The sequence below is a fragment of the Ylistrum balloti genome, unplaced genomic scaffold (assembly GCF_031769215.1).
Source record: "Ylistrum balloti isolate Yb309-2 unplaced genomic scaffold, AGI_CSIRO_Ybal_v1 Utg370008, whole genome shotgun sequence".
Lineage (NCBI taxonomy): Eukaryota > Metazoa > Mollusca > Bivalvia > Pectinida > Pectinidae > Ylistrum > Ylistrum balloti.
Genome location: NW_026782082.1, coordinates 1,011,284 through 1,030,216, shown reverse-complemented (window position 1 = coordinate 1,030,216; position 18,933 = coordinate 1,011,284). Strand labels below are relative to the sequence as shown.

At 33.9% G+C, this 18,933-nt stretch overlaps 1 protein-coding gene across 1 annotated transcript in view; it reads right to left on the bottom strand.

The window, feature by feature from the left end:
• The window catches only part of LOC132548330 (adenylyl cyclase-associated protein 1-like), a gene marked incomplete at its 5' end in the record, with an annotated part of 82,780 nt that overhangs the window by 44,990 nt on the left and 18,857 nt on the right, over nucleotides 1-18,933 (bottom strand). Inside the window, 4 exons of the mRNA XM_060212186.1 lie at nucleotides 7,701-7,786; nucleotides 7,925-8,014; nucleotides 9,622-9,675; nucleotides 13,486-13,566. Coding sequence (XP_060068169.1) covers nucleotides 7,701-7,786; nucleotides 7,925-8,014; nucleotides 9,622-9,675; nucleotides 13,486-13,566 — 311 coding nt within the window. The remainder of the gene's footprint in view (nucleotides 1-7,700; nucleotides 7,787-7,924; nucleotides 8,015-9,621; nucleotides 9,676-13,485; nucleotides 13,567-18,933) is intronic.

Below are 18,933 nucleotides of genomic sequence, written 5' to 3'. Positions count from 1 at the left end.
CTTCGAAATGGCAAAAATTGTCTGAAATTTCTACGTAAGCATCATTATTCCAGGTTTTATTTTCACATTTGTCAGAGTTGAAATGCTACTTATACGTTCAAACTTACTCCTAACTCAAGGCAATGAATTTTAATGCCGGTCGAGTTACCTTAGAAATTACCAAAATAATGCATTGCTAATCTGCTTTATCCACGATGACTTTAACGGTAATGACTTGTCAGGAATGGACGTTTGAACTGATCCCTCTTCCATCCTCAACCTTGAATGAGCTACAACAATCTCTTCACTGCTTACATTTTTGTTTCAAATCACCAACTGGAAATATTTGAAAATGTGTTGTGTTTTATATAATTTACAGTTTGCTACAGATTGTGATAATAGTAATTAACATGCACTCCCTGCAGTCAAACCACCCATCCTTCCTTTATGACACAAAAAAAACTTTCAGAATTTGCTTAACCTTGAGTTAAGTATTTTGTGACCTTGAAAGATAGATTATGACCTTGACAGCTGACTGTAAAGCATGGTTGACAACATCTAGTGTAGTTTGGTGGTAAGATCTTCCAACAGACTACTGGCATAAACATGGCAAGTAAGTGTGCCTCTCTGCTGGCTGTCTTGTTTTTGTTTTCATACAAGGCTGAATTTATCAAAGGTTTTATCAAAACAGGTGAGACAGACCTTGCAAAGTCCTTCAATATCACTTTCACATATATTAACGAAGTCGTTAAATAACGAGAGATTTATTGAGAAATGTTGCCCTAGTTTTATGTAATTCTCAGTGTGGATTATGATCATGTTTACATTTCGTGTTGTTTTTTTTCTAGTAGCATTCAGTAATGTACTTACGTAAAACTTATAAATGACCTTGAAATGATGGCTACATAACCTTGACAGGTGATGATGACCTTGGAAGATGGTTTGATTATGTATCATCGTAGGTTGATATGATTTTTTAAAAATCAAATACTTGATTAAAAAAAAAACAACAAAATGGAGCCTTATGATGATAAATATTTTTCAAATTAAATGTTTGATTAAAAGAAAAAAAAACATGAAATCTTATGACTACCTAACGCGTTACTATTTTACAGAATAATTTTTGTAGGCATAATTCCAGGCTGATTCTGCAAAACATCACATCCTTACAAATGTATCATGAAAGATAACATTAAACAATGCTTTCCATGCTAAACTTTTTACAGTTGTTTTGCTGAAATGTGTTCCTCCCTCAGCTGTTGTCATCAGCGTTTTGCCTTTCAACTCCATTTCTGAAACAGTCTTGCAACTGTTTGATTCAATTTTGAGGAGAATGAATAATATATTCTGTATAAGCTATCTTTTGTTTAGCTGTAGAAAAAAACCCACTGTTTTGTTCTGAGAAACTTGTAAAGAGAGCCAGCCCAAACAGGTGATAGCTAATACATCTGCAGTAAGAGAATTTTATAAGGGGCATCAACTAGGAACAGGAAAGCCCAGTACCATGTACACAGAAGGCATAAATGTATTTACAGGGACTAGGGAAACCCCTACAAAGAAAAGGTTGATGTAATCTTTTATAAACTCACTCAGGTTAAAAAAGTCAGAGGGGGATGGAAAATACCATTTTTTTGAAGGGGGATAAAAAAAATCTGCTGAGGGCAGAAAGGTCCACATAGGACATAAATATGTTGACAAGATATCTAGGGCTAAAACTTTTACATTTAGCAATGGAGATTTTATATTGAAGAAAACATCTTGGATGGGTAGGAAATCTGTCAGGGTTAAGAGATCCGTTTCATGAGCAAAGAATTGAGGTCTGTCAGAATTACTCACCAAAGACACATTTCTGACTGATGGTTGGACCCAGTGTATCCACACTTGACTTACCGAGAAATTATATCCCTACCCTAGTGAAGCAATGGGTCCCCCAGTCATGACAAATGTATGACGTCATGCAACAAGGCTAGAGAAGTCACGGCAACATCATTAAAACAGATTTATCATGTAAATCCTTTCAGCTATCTTTGAGCGACTTTAGCACTGATGATGTACGGGGGGAATCCCTGTTTAAACGAAGGGGTGCCGACAATTCAAGTCGAAGTAAATTGTTTCAATTTGTATCCAGTAGGGGCTGATGGTTTATACTAGGAACTAATGCCAGATAAAATTACAAGCTAGTTATTGATGGTTACAAAGGCTTTGTCAAAATACAAATTTCAAAATTAGAAGCATATTGGGAAAATAACTACAATGTTTGGTGTTTACGTGCTTTCCAGTGAACCTTTCACTGAAATCGGTATGAATTTGGAGAAGGAATTGAGAATTTGAAATGGAAACCATATTTTAACAAGAAGTCCAATATCCTGATACAGCACCCCCCATCATACCTGCAGTGCCTAGAATTACAATACCTTTGATAATCTCAGCAAAGCACCTATTGAGAAAAGTTTTACAAAGAAAACATGTTTTTTCCCCAAAAAACTGCTGGAATTGAAATTTCTGCATAGTTATGATATAGTTTATAATGAAAAGCAGATGTAACAAATGTAAAACCTATTTGTTGTGTTTTATGTTTGTTCTGCACTTAAAGTTCAATCATATAGCCTTCAGTATGAAGTCTTGACCAGCTGGTCAGAAGGATCATATTCTCACCTGGCCAAACAGTTTTCAAAGTCATCTTTTTAACATTATCGATGTTTTTAAACTTGGGACAAGAATTTTCACAATTGACCTTGTCAAAATGATTATAAAAGATAGTTTATTGCTGCGAAGAGTCGTTGGTATCTAATCGGCTGAAGGGATTATCAGAATATTTGATATTGTTCTCGGCTATGATATATAACTTTGCCTTTTTTAATGTTTTATTTTCATGTCAGTATGCAAGGACCTTTGCGCTAATATTTTACAGTACAGACACCGATGGAGATATTGTTAAGTAAACCATATGTAATGTCGGGCCCTATATCTATGCGTAGACACTCTGTGAAGGCTCCCAAACCAAACGAGTTCTATAATTACTACTTTTTGTTTTTGAAACACATCAATGAAATGGATTATCTGTGTATAATTAATTTACAAAGTTGTATTAAATGTTTCACTGACAAGTTTTATTTATAAATTCGCTTCTGTTGCCTGTTATCTCCACGAACTTTGGTCAACATAACAATTATCACATCGTTATAAAGGGTGTGGCTTATATTCTAGTGTGTCTAATATGTGGATCAAACAGAAAAAATTGCTAAAAACAGCCCTGCAACTTATAATCACGCACGGTATATACCTAGGCAGGAAAATATGTTATGTGATGTAACTTATAATATTTGAAAAAGGGTCGGCTTGCCTCAAAATTTTGACAACTGATTTGTCTACTATCATTATCGTTCCATCCATCAAAAAAAAAAAAAAAACCCTTTATCTATCTTACAACAGAGAAACCGGAAACAGAAAACTCACATTGTCAGAAAAGTGACCTCTTACCTTCCCATGCCTGTTTAGGAATGGACCTCCAGACATACGGGTCAGAAAGATGATTGTGTTACTACTGGATCATCTGACCACACTATATATTTATATTATAGTTTAAGGGTACTGAAATATCACGATCATAAAGAATTTTTTCTGCAATATCCTCATGTTACTGGACTAACGACACTATTAGTTATTTCCAGATTGATTAATGGAATTTCTCAAAAAACGATCTTGCCAAACTAAAGTGATAAAATATTTAGTGATAATCCCCCAAACCAAGGTAAAAACCATACTATACACGATCATTAAATGAAAACGATTTTGTCCTTGTACTGGTGTAAACGTATCCTGCTTTTTTTTCATCCTGCCATTTTTTTTTTGTCTACATATAAGCCACCTCGGTATATAAGCCACACGCCCTACTCATAAGGAAAAAAGGTATGCCTTATAATGCGGAAAATTAATCCAGTAGATTAAAAAGTACCAAGAAAAATGAAAACTAGAAATTGTCCCAACAAAATTCAGCATGCAAACATTTAAGCAACTTGTCTCAAGTATATACCGTCTGCTTCACTTTATTGGGGTATGACAGCTAGAGGACAGGGTGTTTACAAGTGAATTACGGTATTCTGAAAACACTCTAGTAATGAGATTTTCTGGAGAGAAGTACAGAGGATCATAACAAACATCATATATTACATTATATGCTGACAATAAAAAATTTATTTAAACTATTGAATATTGATTTGTTTCACATTTTCAAATGTGTTGTCGAAAAAGACTGATATGGCAGTAATTCATCGTTTGCCTTTCATGTTATTTCTTTCTAGAATAACATTTTCCTCTCATCTATAACAAAACTGTTGCTTAATGAATTGTCCCTGATGACAGTAAAACTGCCTGGTCTCTTTATACAACCAACTCCTAATGACAACACTACACTAATTCTGAGTTTCTAAACATAAATGCTGTTGAAAATACAACATACCAGGCCTGAAATGTTGGCACTTACAACATATCAATCATAGTTTTCCACGATAAAAGTGCTTGTGATCTTCAAACCTTTCAGTCTTTGAAAACCATGTGTCTGACAATTTGAACTGTGATTACAAAAATAAAACAAAAAAACTGCCAATCTTAATTTATGCAGTTTTTTTTTTTCAAACGAGAGATGACCTACAGACGACCTTTGACATTTTAAATGTTGACCTAATAATCAATGTCGTGATAGAAATAAGCCCAAACATAGAGACTGATGATAAGTTTCAGGTGTCTTAATACATGTCATCAGAGGGGTGGAAGGGGGGGGGGGGAGCGTAGCAATTCCATTTCTATAAAAAACAAATCTGTCTACAGGATGATACTCTAAAAATCCTCCTCTTCTGTCACTAAATCTTCAATAAGGGGGATTTGTAATAAAAAGTTTTCATTAAGATTTCTCATAATTACACTCATTACTTATTCCTTTCTCTACATCTTGCAACTATCTTTTTTTAAACAGTAGGATGATTTTATTTATAAAATAAACAAGAGGCCCATGGGCCCTAAACGGTCACCTGACTACAAAAACTTTCAGAAGGAAGAAGGTTTATTATTCTACTTTGAAAGAAATCTTACAAAGAAACTGTTTTCCATGATATAGATTGTAGTTTTGGTGAGGAGTAGAGAACTGTAACAAGTGTTACCTACTTGTTCCACAGTAAAGCTGGAACCCAATCTCACTGGTGAAACTTGGAAGAAGTTGGAAGTTTGAAAAATAACAACACTTTGTTGGCTACTTTTCCTTAACATTCCCACCAATTTTTAACTCAATGGTATCAGTGGAACTGGAGAAGAAGTTTAAAATATGTTCTTCAAGATGGAGGCCATCTTGGATTTCAGACTGACCAGAAAAATAACAACACTTGGTCAGGACCATTTCATGCAAGTTAAAGCTCAATCCCACTTCGGGTCAGATGACCTAATAAAAAAATCTGCATACATATTTTCAACACTCTGATAAAATGATGCTCATGGCTCTATGTCCACCAGCATCGAATCTCTCTCTCTCTCTCAAATATAAAATTCTGAAAATGTTATTGACTTCATGCCAGCTGGATGATCAATCTTGGGTTTTTTCATTTGCAGTAACTGTTAATTGCATCCATATTCATTACTACACTCGGGTTGAAGTATATGCTATTTTGTGAATCAAAACACTCTGGTATTTTTAGTGAAGTTATATGGGTACAAATAACTGACATAGGGAATGCGTACAGCTATGGCAATTCATCATGCCGTGATTGGACGGTTTCTTATCTTTCAAATAATAGATTTTGTTTTTCTTTTTGGAACACAAAAATTTCAAAATTACAAGGCCACTCGAGTTTATGACTCTAAGACTGTAGAATCTGACAATTCAAACCCTGCTTTGTGAACATGTGACTCTGATAGAAGTATGAAGTATTTCCTTATGTCAAGCCTCTAAGCCACACTGACCATAAACACTTCAAAATCACTTATATGTTTGGAGAACTGACATGAATTTGTAATAATGTAATTTGAAGGTGGAACCTTTCTTTTCACATGTTGCCAGTTGATGACTGCGATGGTATCCCTGTAAAGCTTGCTGTCAGGTCTTCTCAACTTGAAACATTTTTTACTCGCCTTATCATTTTGACAGATTTTGAGTATTTTTTTAGCGAGAAAATTTGAAACATGGTTTTAGTAAATTCATTTTGGCAGATTCAAGTTTTTTCTAGTGTCTGAACCCTGTTTTACAGACATCTTGAATTTATTGTTTGACAGAAGTTTTGTAATTTCTTTCCGTCGTAACATGGCGTTGTTCCACTATCATACTACCGTTATCATAAACAGCAGATTACGGTGAAGGTGTGATTTATCTACCCTTGTTTCTGAACAGTAACTTAGATAAAGGGCCTTGTAGTTCTGAAGGCTGTCATACTTAAATTAATTGTTATGAGTAAGAAATCCTATCATTTACTAATTTAATACCAGCACTTCTATGCAAACAAAATTCACTTTAAAAAAATAACAAACTTGAATATGAAATACTTTTCTCTGTGATGTCTTTTCTGTAGTAAGTTGTGATCCAGATTCAGTTAACGATGTAATTCAACAAGTAGGATTTTTTAATTTATTTTATACAATTTTCCTACCCAGGTATTAGCAAGTATTGTACTTAAGACACAGGTAAATAGTATATAGATATGTTTGGCACTCAAGCCATGAATCAAAGGTCAGGTTTAAACTTGACACTGACGTCACAGTTCAAAAGGACATAGATACGCTCGACAATCAAATTACTGGTCAAAGGTCAAGGATAAACTTGACATTAGGGTCACAGGTCAAACGGAGATATATGCTTGACACTCATATCATTAGTCAAAAGTCAAATTTAAACTCGACACTAAGGTCAGAGGTCAAACAGCAGGGATAAATTTGACACTTAGGTCACAGGACAAATGACCTTGATAAACTTGATACTTTGGTTACAGAACAAATTACATTGATAAACTTGATACTTCGGTTACAGGACAAATGACCTTGATACCTAGGTAATAGGACAAATGACCTTGATAAACTTGATACTCTGGTTTCAGGACAATGACCTTGATACCTAGGTAATAGGACAAATGACCTTGATACCTAGATAATAGGACAAATGACCTTGATAAACTTGATACTTTGTTTACAGGACAAATGTCCTTGATACATAGGTCACAGGACAAATGACCTTGATAAACTTAATACATTGGTTACAGGACAAATGACCTTGATAAACTTGATACTTTGGTTACAGGACAAGTGACCTTGATACCTGGGTAACAGGACAAATGACCTTGATAAACCTGATACTCTGGTTTCAGGACAAATGACCTTGATAAACTTGATACTTTGGTTACAGGACAAATGACCTTGATACCTAGGTCACAGGACAAGTGACCTGGATAAACTTGATACTTTGGTTACAGGACAAATGACCTTGATACCTAGGTCACAGGACAAGTGACCTGGATAAACTTGATACTTTGGTTACAGGACAAATGACCTTGATACCTAGGTCACAGGACAAGTGACCTGGATAAACTTGATACTCTGGTTTCAGGACAAATGACCTTGATAAACTTGATACTTTGGTTACAGGACAAATGACCTTGGCAAACTTGATACTCTGGTTTTCAGGACAAAAAACTTTGAAAAAACTGGACACTTAGTTCACTGGACAAGAAATGCAGTAACTGACTTACTTGTCTTTGAATTCCTTTAGGATGCGATTGGAGTAGAACATACCAGCATCCATAAAGTCCTTAAGGTAAGGGCCTGGGGTCGGAGCCTGGAAACGAGACAACATAATTTAACAGAAATAAATTTACTTACACCTCACCAACACCCTAATTAATTATATTCAGCCTTAAAATTAATCTACATACAAATAACAGTCGCATTAGCAACAGGTCTGAGGAAGACTTACCACAGAGATCCAGCCAAATCCAGGGACAGATTCACTAACAGTGGACAGATGGTTGATCAATGGGCTCTGTCTCTTACTTTCACGGAACTCCTGTAAAAACGTTGTCAGAATTAGTATCATCTTCATGAAATCTATTGACAAAACAGACACAAGATATCAAAATGAATGTTTTATACATATTATATATTTAAAGCTAGAAATAACACTTATTAAAACTATCCTCACATCAAAAAGAACTATTATACAAATATGTCTACAACTTTTAAAGTAAAAAAACCCTTCAAAACAGTGCAAAAATTCACAAGGAGTTGTTTCCCTTCTAACATAAAATATATCAGACATCAAATACCACAGATGTTTTTTTCTTTTTTTTTTCCAAAATGAACAAAGATTCTTCAATATCAACTACAAGATTGAGTAAACAAAACAAAAAATGCCATAAAATATGAAGTTTCAAATCTTCAGGAATTCATGTTCTGATGAAATCCCTTCAAAGATTGCTTTTTTTGATAATAATATATTTGAAGTAATGCAAGTTTGGTATTGAGTTAACACTTAAAATTGAAAGGATCTGTGGCTGTAATGACTAGAGTCTATCAACCATACATACTCTATTAAGATTATATATTTATCGAACATTAAACAAATTAAGGCCAATACTCAACACAGCATAACTTGGTGAAGCAATTATTCAATCTACGTTTTATTTTCAAAACCACAGCATTATCAAATATCCAGAAACCTCCGTCAATGTTTCATTACAAGGTGAATTTTAATGTCCATTCAAAAGTGCTATTCACACTTAAATTACGATGTGTAGTATGGAAATAATCTATACTTTAAAAGATTTTCGAATCTTCTTCATACGAAACAAATAACGACTTGCTGTAACAGTGGCGTCTATATAACATCAGTTTTAAGCCCTTTGAACCAAGGATCGTTATTGAAGTCTGATGCAATTCAAATCAACACTAAAACTCCTTATCGCTTTAACATTATATTTTGATATTAGCCTGTCAATAATAAACATTGATTTTGTGCACTTTTAAGAAAAGTCACCCGAACAAAAATAAAAAAATTATCATAAAACTGGCATGTTGTGTCTTCATTATCATAATGCTACACATGGAATATGACTATGGTGACATCATAAATAAGTTGTGTCTTGTAGACTTCACATGATTGCCTCGCAAGCGAAAAATGTACTGTCAAAATATCTCTGTCATATAGGGAAAAAAATACACAAGTTTTTGCTTGCTTTTCAGAAATTCAGGATATCTGATAAACAGAATCTTATACTAGAACCATTGTAATATGAAATTTATTAAACTCATTTAATAATTCAAACTCATTATATTTACTCTCTATTATGTTGGCTCTCAGGTAAGATCCTCTCTTTTTTAAATATCATCTTTTTTATCCAATATGAAATTAGTTATCAGATAACCAGCAGACTACCCTATATATACAAAGTACCATTGACTCTTTGGAATTATAGTTCGGAAGAAGAAGTTACAAATGCCATTTACTATGCATGGATGACAGGTTCTGTACCATTATCTTGATCTTATATGTCTTATACCAGATGATTCCAAAAATTACATAAATTTGGAACTGATGATTATTTTGTTGAATTTTCATTGTGACAATTGATCTTTAAAATTTCTTAGTCGGCAATGTCTATGAACAGTACTTACCATAATCTGTTGTATGCACTGTGACATAGGCTGCAGTAGCTTTGCCAGTAAAGTCTGTAACCATGAATAAGAATATCACACCATGAATAAACAAAGATTTCCTCACCATCAAAAGTAAACAAAATTATCCAATCACAATTGAGGTACTGTAACATACATAGATTTAACAAGTACATGGTTTATACATGATTTTACAATTGCTGATCTAGAAATGACTTTAAATTTGTGAACGATGAGCTATTAGAGACAAGGACTCAATAAGACTCAGATAATTGTGAGGGATTTGAATTTGCGATTGACTCTCTTCACGTATTCATGTGAAAACAAAGTCCCAAGTGAAGTATAAAGTTTTTTTTATAGTAATCTTGAGTTTACAACACTGCTATACAAAATGATGTATTTTTCATTCACCTTTACACGTAAGTAAAAATATACAAATATTGTAGGTAATTCACTTTATGAATAACTATAAAAATGTTGTATATTTAGTTCTCCTGATCAGTGTTATAAACAGTTATGTATAAATTAATGGATTTATTAAACATCAATTCTGATTTCTCATCCTAACATCGACTTGGTTCACCCACACTTTAACACAGAGACACACAGTCATTTGACACAGAAAGTAGAATATAAGAGCCTTCTATTAATTTATAAACCATAACAGTTTGTGATTAAATCATCGTAAAAGTTCTTCTTTATTTTGAGATCTTCGGTAAAACTTAAACAGGAAATGGACATGAAATGGGTCTAACCTGTATCATGACATATCACAATTATTAATGACTACGATTGGACTTTTATACCATTACAGATATCTATCACACATACTACTGCGTTAAAAGTCAAAACACCTGATAATTTGGTCATAAAACTCCGAGGAAACTGGAGATCACATGACCTTATTTCGAAACATCAGTCATCAATGTGCCATCTTGGTTGATTTGCTGCAGCCCGTTTGTATGATATAATTTGTTTTACACACTAAAAAACAAGTTTATTTTCACTTATACTGGGTACTTAAAACCATAAAAAAAAAAAAATCGCCAAATTTTTGTGCACTTTCAGAGGTCACGTGAGAGCTATATAGAACAGATCTAAACACCTTTCTTCCACTCCCTCATATTTCTAAACACAGAAACGTAATTAAAAGACATTCCATTATACGAAAACATATGATTATTTTTACTGTACTTTTAAAAAATTACATGGGTATTCTTTAAAGAAGCTTTTCAATCTAAACATTTCAGTGATTTGGTCTAGTAAGCATATGATGGGCAAATTACACTTCATAACAACTTTTAAAGTCAAACATGGTGCAATTTAAGATTTTTTAGTTTTTTCTCAATAACATTTTTTTTTGAACTTTAAGGAAAATGTACAGAATGAATGGTTAAAATAGAAGACACAGAAAAATATGTTAATAAAACATCACCAACTGAGCGACAGAATGGGATGAAACATATGTGTACTGACCAGGGTCACAAAGTGGTCAAACACACAGGTTTTATAGGATAAAATGGGAAAATAGTTCTATGTTTGAAACTGGAATCAATGTTAGTTACCCAGACTTTAGTGAAAAGATTATTTAATCACAATTATAATAATTACAGAAAAAATTATCAAATATTGAAATAAACTTTCATAATTTTTATTTTCAATTTTTCTTTTCATTCATTTTTATTTCTATTTTAAGATCTGTCTAAAATTTCCATTCAGCTGCCAATCAAATGTCAAAGAAATAAGCCGTTCATTCAGATTAACACATGTCATTGACACCTATAGGTTTAAAAGATGAGTCCTTCTGATAATTACCTTCCAAGTCACAAAACTTTCAATGACAAGAATGAAAATTATCTCCCTTACATGTGTCAATCACTTTACGTGACAGGTCGTGATTTAAATATAAAAGTGTTTTGTTTGGTTCTAAAATCTGCAATTTCCTTCCTGTTGATAACTGACATGGTGTTTTAGATGGACAGAAAAATGTAAAAAGTTAATTTTCAACAAGGTTATTTTTAGTTATCTTGTCATGTCCACATCTATCCTAATCAGTTTTCTGTCTACTTCAATTCTAATATTTTTGTTCCTGGTCTGCAATACAAGAAAAAGAGTGGAATAATTTATCCGTATTGTTTAAAATCTCTTGCTGGGGAAGAAAGAAAAAAGATGACATGAGGAAGACAAAAAGAAGACAGATGAAGAGGAGGACAAAAAGAACAGAAAAGATGAAGAGGAGGAAAGTATTGAGATGACAGATAAAAAAGAGGAAAGAAAAGAGATAACAAGTGAAGAAGAGGAATGAAAGAAGATGACAGGTGATGAGGAGGAAAGAAAGAAGATAACAGGTGATGAGGAGGAAAGAAAGAAGATGACAGGTGATGAGGAGGAAAGAAAGAAGATGACAGGTGATGAGGAGGAAAGAAAGAAAATGACAGGTGATGAGGAGGAAAGAAAGAAAATGACAGGTGATGAGGAAAGAAAGAAGATGACAGGTGATGAGGAGGAAAGAAAGACAATGACAGGTGATGAGGAAAGAAAGAAGATGACAGGTGATGAGGAGGAAAGAAAGAAGATGACAGGTGATGAGGAGGAAAGAAAGAAAATGACAGGTGATGAGGAAAGAAAGAAGATGACAGGTGATGAGGAGGAAAGAAAGAAGATGACAGGTGATGAGGAGGAAAGAAAGAAAATGACAGGTGATGAGGAAAGAAAGAAGATGACAGGTGATGAGGAGGAAAGAAAGACAATGACAGGTGATGAGGAAAGAAAGAAGATGACAGGTGATGAAGAGGAAAGAAAGACAATTACAGGTGATGAGGAGGAAAGAAAGAAGATGACAGGTGATGAGGAGGAAAGAAAGAAAATGACAGGTGATGAGGAGGAAAGAAAGAAAATGACAGGTGATGAGGAAAGAAAGAAGATGACAGGTGATGAGGAGGAAAGAAAGACAATGACAGGTGATGAGGAAAGAAAGAAGATGACAGGTGATGAGGAGGAAAGAAAGAAAATGACAGGTGATGAGGAAAGAAAGAAGATGACAGGTGATGAGGAGGAAAGAAAGAAGATGACAGGTGATGAGGAGGAAAGAAAGAAAATGACAGGTGATGAGGAAAGAAAGAAGATGACAGGTGATGAGGAGGAAAGAAAGACAATGACAGGTGATGAGGAAAGAAAGAAGATGACAGGTGATGAAGAGGAAAGAAAGACAATTACAGGTGATGAGGAGGAAAGAAAGAAAATGACAGGTGAGGTGGAAAGAAAGAAGATGACAGGTGATGAGGAGGAAAGAAAGAAGATGACAGGTGATGAGGAGTATAGGAAGAAGATGACAGGTGATGAAGAGGAAAGAAAGACAATGACAGGTGATGAGGAAAGAAAGAAGATGACAGGTGATGAGGAGGAAAGAAAGAAGATGACAGGTGATGAGGAGTATAGGAAGATGACAGGTGATGAGGAGTATATGAAGATGACAGATGATGAGGAGTATAGGAAGATGACAGGTGATGAGGAGTATATGAAGATGACAGATGATGAGGAGTAAAGGTAGAAGAGAAAGGTAGAAGAAATGGATTGATTGAAGAAATGACAAGAAAAGGAGATGACTTTATTTTGCTAGGTTTATTGCCCCATAAAAAGTGTCAATTTGAGCTCCGGTCCTTGTAGTTGTCGGTGGTTTCCTAACTGAATAACATACAGGAGGCCCATCGCAAAATGCTATGAGAAGGCAGTGTCAGTAAGGATCTAAGTATATAAACCAACACTAACTGACTGAGCCATCAAGGCTCCCATCGGTCTATATCCATTATTTATCTATGATATTTTTTGTTGTCAAGATTAAGATCGCAAATTAGGAGCACTTACCTTATCAGTGGGCTCTTTACACTTGGAGGCCATGTTGAGGAATGCCCTCTGGTTTTCGAATGCCTTTGTTATGGAGTCACACTGTAAGTACACACAACATAGCAAAAGTTATATAGTATAAAGTGTTTCTTCTGTACATGTCTGGTAATAAGCCCACTCATGTTTATTGCTGTTCAGTAGGCGTACAAGCCAATGCTATTTCATGTCCAGTTATGAGCCCAACCCTTGACTTTGAGTAAGTTGTGTGCTGACCCTTTGGGGTTCTGTAATAAGCCCACCTCCCTGACTTTGAGTAAGCTGTGTACTGACCGATTAATATGGCTGCTCTATGTAATAACCACACCTCCAGTGAAATACTTGTCATTCATAGTAAGTACACACATTAATATGGCTGTTCCATCTAATGAACCACATCTTGAGTAAAAAAAACAGTGTTAAGTATACATAAAACGGTGAGAAGTGTGAAGAATTGTTGTACATAATGACCTAACTATTGTGATATGGCATTTATAGCTAATATAAATGACACTGCTATGCATGCAAAACTACAGACCATTTACCATATTAAGCTGGTATGCAATAAAAATTTTCTACTTGCATTGGATAAACAGGACCTGCTCATCAAGAAAATGTTTCTTCTAAAATTTTGAAATATTTCCATTCCTTTATAGATTTCTGGTCAAAGAAATGAATTTGATAGTGTTGTCCACCCGAACATACATAACAGACAAAGAAATTAACTTTTTTTGTTCTCTGCAGAGCTATTTCAACAGGTTTAAATGATGGTATAAGTCCTTTTATAATTAGAAGGAACATAATCCGTGAAAGTCTTGACTTTTAAAACAATTAGAAATTGATTAGGATGATCACCTCCCTATGCTGTCATCCCTAAAAACATTATGAACTGGTCTGATACAAAGAACGGAATAGCCTTATCAGGTTGTTAGAGGGGTTTAAGGTCAGAAATAAATTAAAGCTGTAGACAAGATTGTAATCATTCATATTGTTTTTCGTGTAGAAGGGTTAATTGGAAAGGTTATTATACAATTCCAGTTGAATGTCGAGGCTTCGTAAATTGATTTTCTAAACACAATAAAATCTACTGTAAATTATTTTTGTAAGTATGAACGGGTCAAAGGGTACCAGGATAATGGTAATCAAATATCACTTAGTGAGTAGAATATCGGTCTCCGTCTAAAATGATTTGGTCCAAATTTCCTCGAGATGACATTCCTTACACATACACAAAACATGTTGAAATTTAAATTGGTCATATGGCTTAAAAATTTTTAAGAACACAAAAAGATTTTTTTGAATTCAGATATATACCAACTGGTACCTTAGAAAAAACATGAAAATTTTTTAACTCATGTTCAGATCAGTGGGACAATGCAATACTTTAGACCAATTGACGACGTCAGTCTTTGTTAAAAAAAAACTGTCCAAAAAAATTTGAGCACACAGAAACCCGAGAAGCTATGGAAGTATGTAGTTGAATGATTAAGACTGGAATGAAACATGAACAAGGCTTGTAGATCGAGTATAATCTGTGCTTAATGGGATGTCAACATCGGGAAGTCATATCCATAAGGTGACAGAAATTGGACATCACAAACTTTTACATAAAACAACTTAACTAAAAGAAAAAAACAACTACGGGCACTTACAGTATTCATTGAATTTGTTGACTAGTATGTGTAATATAAGTATATATTTCCTGACTAAAAAAAAAAAAAAGAAAATCTGGAAGGTCACAGTGAGGTTATCCTAACTTTTTTATCCACCATTTATCAGAATCTTCATCCTCACATTTAATAAATATTCACAATAAAATGCTTTGTAGATTTACAAATACTACAGTCACTCCAGATAAACAACATATACTACACTCACTCCAGATAAACAACATATACTACACTCACTCCAGATAAACACTATATACTACACTCCAGATAAACACTATATACTACACTCACTCCAGATAAACACTATATACTACACTCACTCCAGATAAACACTATATACTACACTCTAGATAAACACTATATACTACACTCACTCCAGATAAACACTATATACTACACTCACTCCAGATAAACAACATATACTACACTCACTCCAGATAAACAACATATACTACACTCACTCCAGATAAACACTATATACTACACTCACTCCAGATAAACAACATATACTACACTCCAGATAAACACTATATACTACACTCCAGATAAACACTATATACTACACTCACTCCAGATAAACACTATATACTACACTCACTCCAGATAAACACTATATACTACACTCACTCCAGATAAACACTATATACTACATTCCAGATAAACACTATATACTACACTCACTCCAGATAAACACTATATACTACACTCACTCCAGATAAACACTATACACTACACTCACTCCAGATAAACAACATATACTACACTCACTCCAGATAAACACTATATACTACACTCCAGATAAACACTATATACTACACTCACTCCAGATAAACACTATATACTACACTCACTCCAGATAAACAACATATACTACACTCACTCCAGATAAACAACATATACTACACTCACTCCAGATAAACACTATATACTACACTCCAGATAAACACTATATACTACACTCACTCCAGATAAACACTATATACTACACTCACTCCAGATAAACACTATATACTACACTCTAGATAAACACTATATACTACACTCACTCCAGATAAACACTATATACTACACTCACTCCAGATAAACAACATATACTACACTCACTCCAGATAAACAACATATACTACACTCACTCCAGATAAACACTATATACTACACTCACTCCAGATAAACAACATATACTACACTCCAGATAAACACTATATACTACACTCCAGATAAACACTATATACTACACTCACTCCAGATAAACACTATATACTACACTCACTCCAGATAAACACTATATACTACACTCACTCCAGATAAACACTATATACTACATTCCAGATAAACACTATATACTACACTCACTCCAGATAAACACTATATACTACACTCACTCCAGATAAACACTATACACTACACTCACTCCAGATAAACAACATATACTACACTCACTCCAGATAAACACTATATACTACACTCCAGATAAACACTATATACTACACTCACTCCAGATAAACACTATATACTACACTCACTCCAGATAAACAACATATACTACACTCACTCCAGATAAACAACATATACTACACTCACTCCAGATAAACACTATATACTACACTCCAGATAAACACTATATACTACACTCACTCCAGATAAACACTATATACTACACTCACTCCAGATAAACAACATATACTACACTCACTCCAGATAAACAACATATACTACACTCACTCCAGATAAACACTATATACTACACTCACTCCAGATAAACAACATATACTACACTCCAGATAAACACTATATACTACACTCCAGATAAACACTATATACTACACTCACTCCAGATAAACACTATATACTACACTCACTCCAGATAAACAATATATACTACACTCACTCCAGATAAACACTATATACTACACTCACTCCAGATAAACAACATATACTACACTCACTCCAGATAAACAACATATACTACACTTACTCCAGATAAACAACATATACTACACTCACTCCAGATAAACACTATATACTACACTCACTCCAGATAAACACTATATACTACACTCACTCCAGATAAACACTATATACTACACTCCAGATAAACACTATATACTACACTCCAGATAAACACTATATACTACACTCACTCCAGATAAACACTATATACTACACTCCAGATAAACACTATATACTACACTCACTCCAGATAAACACTATATACTACACTTACTCCAGATAAACACTATATACTACACTCCAGATAAACACTATATACTACACTCACTCCAGATAAACACTATATACTACACTTACTCCAGATAAACACTATATACTACACTCCAGATAAACACTATATACTACACTTACTCCAGATAAACACTATATACTACACTTACTCCAGATAAACACTATATACTACACTCCAGATAAACACTATATACTACACTCACTCCAGATAAACACTATATACTACACTCACTCCAGATAAACAACATATACTACACTCCAGATAAACACTATATACTACACTCACTCCAGATAAACAACATATACTACACTTACTCCAGATAAACACTATATACTACACTCACTCCAGATAAACACTATATACTACACTCCAGATAAACACTATATACTACACTTACTCCAGATAAACACTATATACTACACTCACTCCAGATAAACACTATATACTACACTCACTCCAGATAAACACTATATACTACACTTACTCCAGATAAACACTATATACTACACTCCAGATAAACACTATATACTACACTCACTCCAGATAAACACTATATACTACACTCCAGATAAACACTATATACTACACTCACTCCAGATAAACACTATATACTACACTCACTCCAGATAAACACTATATACTACACTCCAGATAAACACTATATACTACACTCCAGATAAACACTATATACTACACTTACTCCAGATAAACACTATATACTACACTCCAGATAAACACTATATACTACACTCACTCCAGATAAACACTATATACTACACTCCAGATAAACACTATATACTACACTCACTCCAGATAAACACTATATACTACACTCACTCCAGATAAACACTATATACTACACTCACTCCAGATAAACACTATATACTACACTTACTCCAGATAAACACTATATACTACACTCACTCCAGATAAACACTATATACTACACTCCAGATAAACACTATATACTACACTCCAGATAAACACTATATACTACACTTACTCCAGATAAACACTATATACTACACTCACTCCAGATAAACAATATATACTACACTCACTCCAGATAAACACTATATACTACACTCCAGATAAACACTATATACTACACTTACTCCAGATAAACAACATATACTACACTTACTCCAGATAAACACTATATACTATACTCACTCCAGATAAACACTATATACTACACTCACTCCAGATAAACAATATATACAGATATCAACTTTTAAAATTAAAATGCATCTATTAATCCTATTTCATAAAATCTGATATGTAATTAAATGGATATGTGGCCATTGATGTGACAGAATGTTTCCACCAGCAAATAATGAGAAATGATTGGAGTTGTTTTTGATGTCATCAGACTGTGTCAGTTATTGGTTGCCCCTGTAAAGTTAATCTTTAGTTAATAACATAAACTAATGATTACTTAAAAAATTTTCATTTCAAGGGCCATAACTCTATAAAAACATAATATCCTGAAGTGATTTTCCTTAAAGAAGAATTCATCTA